At 59.0% G+C, this 8,521-nt stretch overlaps 1 protein-coding gene across 1 annotated transcript in view; it reads right to left on the bottom strand.

The window, feature by feature from the left end:
- The window catches only part of PTH1R (parathyroid hormone 1 receptor), a 21,063-nt gene extending 12,548 nt beyond the window's left edge, over positions 1–8,515 (bottom strand). Inside the window, exons 1-2 of the mRNA XM_034657203.1 lie at positions 8,341–8,515; positions 7,407–7,529 (exon numbers count right to left, since the gene is read on the bottom strand). Of these exons, the coding sequence (XP_034513094.1) occupies positions 7,407–7,481 (75 nt within the window). The 5' untranslated portion in view covers positions 7,482–7,529; positions 8,341–8,515. The remainder of the gene's footprint in view (positions 1–7,406; positions 7,530–8,340) is intronic.
- Positions 8,516–8,521: the final 6 nt, after the last annotated feature.

The following is an 8,521-nucleotide window of genomic DNA, read 5'->3' as shown; positions in this document are numbered from 1 at the left end:
GGCATCTGCTCAACCTCCACCTATTGCTGTTGGCTTTCCCCCCTCTGTGGCCAAGAGGAGGCACCCCCTCTTCTCTGGAGTCGGGTTTCCATGGTGGCGCTGGGAATGCCCAGGAGAAGGGAACTGATGTGCCCCCAGCCACCTCCAAACCCCAAAGCCTCCATTCATCCACAGGGATGGTGGCCCCCCTCTGGCCTCCCTGAACTTGTAGAACCCATTTCTCTGTCCACCAATGATGGCACAGCTGCCACTACAGCAAGAGGAATCCGAGCCAGAGTCCAGGAAGCACTTACCCAAGGAAAGGAGGGCAGGGGCGCACCAAGCTCATTCCCACAGCTCCCCTGCCTGCCATGCCCCCGTTCGCCCCTCCCTCCGGCTGCACCCTCTCCTCATCCAAAGAGATTCTGCTGGCCAGCACTGGAGCTTGAGTCCCACCTCCACTGCTGACTGGCTTTGTGTCTAGGAAAGCTGCTTAACCCTTGCGATCCAGGTGATCATAGGGCTGTTGGAGAGGACTCAGGAGAACCTGGCATGGGTGGGGGTGGGGCAAAGCTGGTGGCTATGCTTGCTTCTGTTAGGGTGGCAGCAGCAGCAAATCATGGCTCTCCTACTCTGGCTATGGGCACCCCTGCTGCTGGGCACTGAGGGTGGCCCCAGGCTGGGGACCTAGAGTGGCAGGGGGAGATTGGGTAGATGACTACGTCCAGGGGGCCACAGTGAGGGCTGGCTGGGAGGTGGGACTCCAGGAGGGTGGGGAGCAGGGAGTATAGGAGGGCTTACTGGGGGAAGTGTGCCTAATGAGCTTTTGGGGTGATCCAACCTGGACTCGGAGTTAGGTCACTGCCAGGCCCCCTGGGCTTGGGGGCGAGAGGGCCCTTCATCTGCCTCTGCCCTGACCGAGGAGGCCTTATATCCTGGGGGTGAAGGGGAAAGTGCAGGCAGCTCTGATTGCCCTCCTGGCCTGGTGACTGTCTGCTGCTCCCTCTCCCCACCTTGCCCCTCTTCCGCTTTCTTGGCAGAGTTCAGGTCTTTCTGGCCCAGCTCCTGGTGTGAAGGACTCAGGCCTGTATCAGTTTAGGTCTAGAGACTCTGCAGATCTTGGGTTTCAGGGGCCAGGGCTGAGGGACCCAGGGCTGGATCATGGCCCGGGGTCACCCACCACTGATGGGGCCACCCAGCCCTGCCACCAGGTGTGCCGAATCCCCCCCTACCTCCCTCTTACGGTCTTGGGTTAGGGCTCAGCTCCAGTGTCCCTCGCTGGAGCACACTCCCCGTGTTGAACCCCCCCCCAACCCAGAGCCTTCCTCTGAACATGCAGGGGGTGATGCCCTGACCTCAGCCCTGAGCCGGGGGAATAGGGACAGGGGCAGCCTGGGAGCAATGAGCAGGTATCTGGGGGGCTCCAGGAAGGGTGCATGTGAAGGCTGGAAGCCTGTCTGTTATTTACAAACAGAAGCTGCTGTCCCAGGGAGAGAGTACTGTGTGGTCAAGAGGCCCGGATGTGTTTCTCATTTCCTAAATTCAGAAGCCCAGATGAAGAGAAAAGCCATCTGCTCCCTACCCTTCCCCCGGGGGACAAGAAGCTCCTTCGACCTCAGCTTGCAGGGAGCCCCACTGAGGACAGTGTCGGAGTTGGGGGCGGGAGCGGTGGTGGCAGTGGGTGTGGAGGCAAGGACAGGGAGGAGGCAGCAGTGAGGCTGCCGATGGTGATGGAGGTGTGACGGTGACAGGTGGTGGAGAAAGCCAGTTCCATGCCACTGACCAAAGGAGGGCCGCTCCTCTTAGTTTCTCTCCAAAGCGCCAAATTCCACACATTTGCTGTCTGTGATCCCAGACATGCCCACATTCTCCTCCAGGCAAAACTAAGAAGGAAATACAAGGGCTAATTCTTCAGCAGCGGATACCTCTGTCTTTGGGAAAGGGGCTTCTTCCCCTGGATGCCATTAGCCTTGAGATGCCCTCTTGGGTCATCTCATCCATCCCTCTGCCCCGGTTCCACCTGGCCCCCTGGGGGAAGGCGGCTGTGGGCTTCCCGCTCACCTCTAGAGAAAACAGACCTGTCTGGTGTCCATCCAGCCCTCCTGCCTGTTGGCACCAGCCATCGACCGGGTGCTTTATCCCCATCTCCTTGACCTTCGAGCACATCCCCATCTAACAAATGGGGACACTGAGTCTCCGAGTCACAGTTAAAGAGAAGCAGCAGCCCTGGAGGAAGGATGCAGCCCCAGGGACGCCCTGGTGTGCCAGCCTCAGTGTCAGCGGTCCAGAGCCCTTCCGAACGGTACCTTCCGCGGCATCAAGCAAGCGCCTCCCAGCAGAGCCTCTGAGGCAGCCTCCACAAGGGAAGTCGGGGTGGGGGCAGACAGAGGGGGGATCGCGTGGCGATGGTGTCGGTGATGGCATCTGGTGCTCAGCTCTGACGGGGCAGAGGACAGTGGCTCCCTGGGGTCAGCAGCGAGGGGAGCTGTACCTCCAGAAAAGGCAAAAGGAGAAAACCTCGGCTCACAGGGGACCCCCTAGTGACCTCCTGGCCTTCCTGCACCTCTTCTCCCGGATCCACTACTGGGACCTGTGCTGGCACCCCTCGATGTCTCCTGTGCCAGCTGGCTAGGGACTGCTCCCCGCCCCTTGCTGCCCTCTGTCTGTCCGGCTGGCCCGAGCAGGCTGGGACGGGCTCCCTGCCGGGGACACTCCTGCCCCGCCACCGCTGACAAGTGCTGACTTTTCCTCCCCCTCTCCAGGCCTTCCTGAACAGGCTGCCTGTGTTCAGGGCTGGGAGGGGCCGGGGGGAGGCACTGTGACGCCTCTCATCCTGGCCAGCGTGGACGCCTTCAGGGCAGGCGGTGGGATGGAGCCCGAGATGGCGGAGTTGGCTGCTGGACCCTGTGGACCTTCACAGGCGGCCTCTACCTGGCCGGCAGGACCAAGGCCCGGAAGGATAGTACGGCCTAACCTAACCGAATGCCTTGTCAGCAGAATAGGATCCCACCAGGTCTCACCTCCGCACAAGGCCGGTCCCAGAGTTGGGGTTCCTTAGGGTTTGGTGGTTTCCCACGTCTTTGCGAACCTGAGCGAAACCCTGCACTCTCTCCCAGTCATACTGTATTTTGCAGACAACTCTGGGGGTCTGCAAACCCCCCAGCCCACCCTTTCTTTTTCCTAGGGACTCTCTCTCTGAAAGAGCTGCCTTCCTGATGTGGTGGCTGGACCAGGGAGTGTCCCCAGAAGGCCCACAACAGGAATCTAGGGGAGGCCGCTTGACGCCTCATTAAAACATTCCGAAGAAAACCCAAGTTCCTGGGAGGGCTCGGCCCCCCTCCTCCTGCTCTGTCCACAGGCCGTTCCCAGAGCTGGGGTGTGTGTGGTGGTGGTGGGGGGTGTTTAAGGGCAGGTGATATAAAAAGCTTCAACAAATCAATGCAAGAAAAGACAAATAACCCATAGAAAGATGAGTAATGGCTCGTGCAAGCTCTTAGAAGAGGGACAATAGGCCAATGTAAAGTCCAAAAGCTCACCGGTAATTGGCAAATTAAAATGGCAAGAGACACCATTTTTCGCCTATCTGAATGGCAGAGCTGCAAAGCCTCCTACTACCCTACGAGACCGAGGGTGCTGGAGGAGAAACCCTCCTGGTCACTACGGGTCCTGTGAGGAGTAACCGGCACAGGCTTTCTAGAGGGCAGTGTGGCCGTGCCTAATACAATCGAGAAACTTGACGTGCTCAGACCCGGCAATGACAAAATCTAGAAATACCCTACAGGGAAATGGTCACACGGGGGCACAGACGGCATTTCAACGAGCTTCCCCGCCATCGTCTGGAATCACATGCATGCACACAAAAGATGCAGGAAAGCTCTAAATGTACATTTCTAGGGACTGCTCAATGAATCCCAGATTTTGGAATACTGTGCACCATTAAAAAAATCAGATTTCTATTTACTGACAAGAACATCTCTAAGACACACCTTTAAGTAAAAAAAAAAAAAAAAAAAAAAAAGCACACGGCAGAGCCTTACCTACAAAACAGACACCATACATTTAACAACACGCAGAAAACCACAGAAAAAACTGTCTGCTTTAGATGGACGCAAAAATCTTTTGGAAGATTTGGTATCTTTTGGAAATAAACAGAAAAAGGTCTGGGAGGATATCCCCACCCAGACTGTTAAAAATGGTTTTCCCTAGAGGAACACTGGGACTTGGGAGTCATCAAGGATGAATTCTGTTTAATCTGTATTATGTGACTCTTCGATGAGGAAGAGCATGTGCAAGTATTAGTTTGATTAAACAAAAGAAAATAAAAGTAAAATAACAGAAGGATTTTATGAAAGAAAGAAACAACGAAACAAAGAAAAAAAAAGAAAAGGAAGAAATATGTAAAAAACCCCACAGTGGGACATGGAGATCTCCAGCCAGCACGATCCCTCACCTCGATCCCTCACCTCGCTTTGGAGGAAGCAGCTCAGTGTGAGAGTCTGAACACTGGGGTTCAAGTCCCATCCCTGCCACAGACACTGGGTGAACCTCGGGGCCCTTTCCCATAAAACGGGCGGGTGAAAGGACAGACTGAGGAAATACTGGTGACGGTTTCTGGCTCAGAATGGGAGGACAGTCATTGTTTAATACATGGTGGTTCTTTCTGCTCTTTAAAGGAGGGTCTGTGGCCACGCTGGCCCTGGCGCAGGGGTGGGGTCCCCTACATGCCCAGCCAAGACAGTCCCTTCTGTGTCTGACCCCGACGTGACACCTCTATGCTCAAAGCCTGCCCCCCATGCTGACCTGCTGCCTCTCCCACTGCCGTTTCTCCTCCACTTGTGTATGCTGAGGGCGTCCTTCGGATGAGGCACCCCCAAGGATAAGACCACCCCTTTGCCCCCTACTCACAATCTGTGGGCCCATGCCCTCCTCCAAAATTCACCCCACCTGACCCCCAGCTCACAGCTGCTATTCCCTGTAAGGACACGATGAACCAGCTAGCTGAGTCTGACCACAGCTAATATCCTCCCAGCGGGATGCTTTTTGGTCCCCGAACCCTGAGGTCCTTGGAGGCGTGAGCCTGCTCTTGGGACTAGCTGGGCAGGCAGCATACAGGTTTGGTGACAGGGGCTATCGGCTATCGGCATCAACACAGGTCTGGGTGGGAACGGCAGCCCCTGGGTTCAAAAGAGGAAGCTGGCGGGCTCTCAGTCTCTCACTGGCTCCAGCTGAGCCCAGGGGGCCTACAGGGTATTGGGTGATCCTTGGGCCACATCTTCTAGCCCGAAACCCAGTGTGTGCACGGCCTGAGTGTCCAGCCACTGATGTCCCAACAAGGTCTCAGGGCAGACCCAGCCATGGCATCCCTCCTCCTGCCCTGTCCTCAGACCTGAGTCAGGGCTAAGCCAGGCAAATTCTCTGCGCGTGCCTCAGCTTCCCCAGAAAGCAGTGTGGGGCCCTGGGGACCCATTACCCCCTCCCCTTGGAGACACAGGGCTTGGCCCTAGATTGGCAATGCAATAAGAAATGGTCGTATTGATCGTGGGCTTCAGATTACTTTAAAAGTGGGAACAGTAACAAAACCTCTTTTAGAGGATTGTTGGAAAGATTAAACTAGTTAATACGGTAAAGTGCTTAGGACAGGGTCTGGCAGGTAGAAAGTGCTAAAAAAGCATTTATTAAATAGAAATAAGAAACGATAGACCTGGGTGCACATGTGCTCACAAATGCACACACATATACACACGTACGCACGACTATGCCCCTGCAAGTCACGTGCAGACCCACCGCTTTGGACACATGTGTTCACAGGCGACTCAGACACACGTTCACGGGGACGTAGAGAACAGCCTCCCCAGAGTCTCAGCGAGCCCTGCTCTGACACACAGACGGCTCTCAGCACACTCACGCCCATCGTCCTGTCTACTCCAAGGATGTGCACACAGACCGCAGGCAGGCTCTGCACACACCCTGGAAGGGACCCTGGGGAAGGTGAGCCTGGCCCAAGGGGAAGGTGGGGAAATGGCTCTGGGTCCTTGCATTTACCTCTGCATGAGTCTCTGAGCCTCGACTTCCCCATCCACAAGTCCTCGTATGGGGTGAGGTCTCTGGCTTTGGGGAGCCAGAGTCGTGAGGGCACAGGCACCAGGAAATGGGGCACGCTGAGGCCCCGGAGGAGAACAGAGCCTCACCCAATGCAGGGGATTCTCAGGCAAAGGTTTCTCACTGTTTTTCACAGATGGGGAAACTGAGGTGTGGAGGATAGCCCCAGGTCACAGGGGCCTTAGGCAGAGCTGGAGGAATCCCAGAGCTCCTGCCATCCCGCCTCAGGTTCTGCCTGGGTAGGGAGCTGGTCGGGAGAAGGTGGCTGCCTGCTTGCCTGCCCGTTTCTCTAGAAGACAGATGCCCCCACCTGGGAGGTACTGGGGAGGCAGCAGGGGCCTTGAAGTCGGACACACAGGCAGACAGCCTCCTGGGAGGTGGGCTAGTCCTCCGGGACAGGGCTGCTGTGGGATCGGACTGACTCCCCAGGTCCAGCCCCCAGTCTCTGGCCCGGGAAGAGGAAGATAGGTCTCTCCATCTCTCCATGTCTCCAGTCCCTCCGTGTCTCCAGCTCTCGGCCTCCTCCAGTCCCTACCTCGCTCCGCCATTCTTGGCCTGTCTACTCCTTCTACTCTGGGGAGCTCTCATTCCACCCCCTTTGTCTCTCTCCTCTCTCTCTGGCCTTATCTCCCAACCTGCCTCTTCTTCTCTCTCTGACCTCCTCTTGGCTTCGGCTCTCAGGAGGGTACACAGGGGGTCCCTCACTCACCAGAGTCCCCCTGCAGCATGTTTCTCCTGGAAAAGCATTCTGTGAGGTCGGGCTCCTTCAGGAGACCTCCATCCTTCCTCCATGCCACACCACACCCGCCTCCCTGGGCAAGAGTGTCCGGGCGTGTGTACGTGCATGTGATCGTGAGAGCTGGAGGGCACCCCTAAATCCTACCCCCTGCCTGGGTGATTCTGACCTCAGACCCACAGCCCTGTGTCCTGGCTTGCAAACAAAACTTGCAGAAAACCGAGGCCCCGGAACAAAGTCTGTGGGACCTTACATCAGGGCCAAAGCCCAGCCTCCGGCTAGATCACACTGTCATCCCTGAAGGAGACACAACCAGACGAGGGGTGCTCAGACGCAAACGATAGAGGAACCCCAACTACAGCTTTCCAGACCTGGGACCCCAAACCCAGGCTTCAGAAATAAGGGGACCATAGGCATCAGGAACCGAGTCCAGACATCCCAGAGACAGCAGGCACCCAGGATCTCGGGTCGGAGGGAACGCTCATCCAAAGTTCGGATTACTCAGGGAACCCAAGACTCTGCGCCCTGGACCCACCCCAGGGACCGCAGAGCAAGCCCGCAGCCTGTCCTGGAGTGCGGGCGAGGGACTTACCAGCGCGTACGCGGAGCTGAGCACCGGGCAGCAGAGCAGGAGCGCCAGGCCGGGCGCGATCCGGACGGCCCCCATCGCCACCGCCTAGGGCCCCGTCCCTCGGGGCAGCCGCCGCCGCCGGCCCTGGTGGTGGTGGTGGTGGGGTACAGAGCTGCGTCAGGCCGGGCTGCCCCGCCCACGCCCGGGCCTAGGGGACCCCGGAGGCCAGGCGGCCCGAGGCCCCGGGGCCCGGCGCGGAGCCCATGCGCCGAGGGCTAGCGAGCGAGGGAGCGCAAAGGAGAAAGAGAGGGAGGGAGGAAGGGAGGCAGCCGGGGGCCGGGCGGGCGGCGGGCGGTCTGCGGGGGGCGAACCGGGCTGTTATTTTTAGCTCCGAGGCTAGCGCAGGGAGGGGGGGCGGGGCGGGGGGCGCGTTTTGAGCACTCGGGGCGTGCAGCTGAGGGACGCGATCTCAACTTTGCAAAGACACTGAGCCTTTCGGTGCTCGGGCCGCCAGCTCTCTGCCCCTCAGCCCCCTCGGATCCCTTTTTTTTTTTCCCGAACCCTCTCCCCATCCTGGGTCGGAGCCCCGCCTGCGCCCGCGCCGCCGAAGCACGCCTGCGGCCGGGACGCTCTGCCTGTCGGCCTGTCTGTCAGTCCGTCTCTAGCTCCCCCAGCCTTGGCCTCCGTTCTTCCAGCAGCCCCGAGCTCCGTTTCGGTCACTCCCTCGCTCCCTCCCTCCCCTCCCCCTTCTCTCTCTCTCTCTCTCTACGAAAACATTTGCAAGTTTCCAAAAAAGCCACGGAGCTGAGCGGGGCTGGCGGCTCCACCGGGCTCCGAGGAGGCGCCGCCGACTGACACCGAGACGGACCAGCACGCCCACCCCGGCCTGGCCCGAGTCACCCCTACCCAAAGCCGACCCCCTCCCCCGGGCGCCGGCCCCCCGACCCCGACTTACTCCGAGCGCGCCGCCGCGGCCCCCGCCTAGCCATGGATGTCGGGGACCCCCCGACAGCCTCCCCAGGACAGCGCCCCGTCCGCGGCCACGGGGGCACTTCATGGGGCTCTCGGGATCCCCTCTGGCCGGCCTGGCCTCCAGCGCCCCCCGCCCGGCCGCCGCTCGGAGCCGCCGCCCGCCG

This window comes from Ailuropoda melanoleuca, chromosome 4, assembly GCF_002007445.2.
Source record: "Ailuropoda melanoleuca isolate Jingjing chromosome 4, ASM200744v2, whole genome shotgun sequence".
Lineage (NCBI taxonomy): Eukaryota > Metazoa > Chordata > Mammalia > Carnivora > Ursidae > Ailuropoda > Ailuropoda melanoleuca.
The sequence above is the reverse complement of the archived record's forward strand: the minus strand, read 5'-3'. Positions and strand labels throughout refer to the sequence as shown.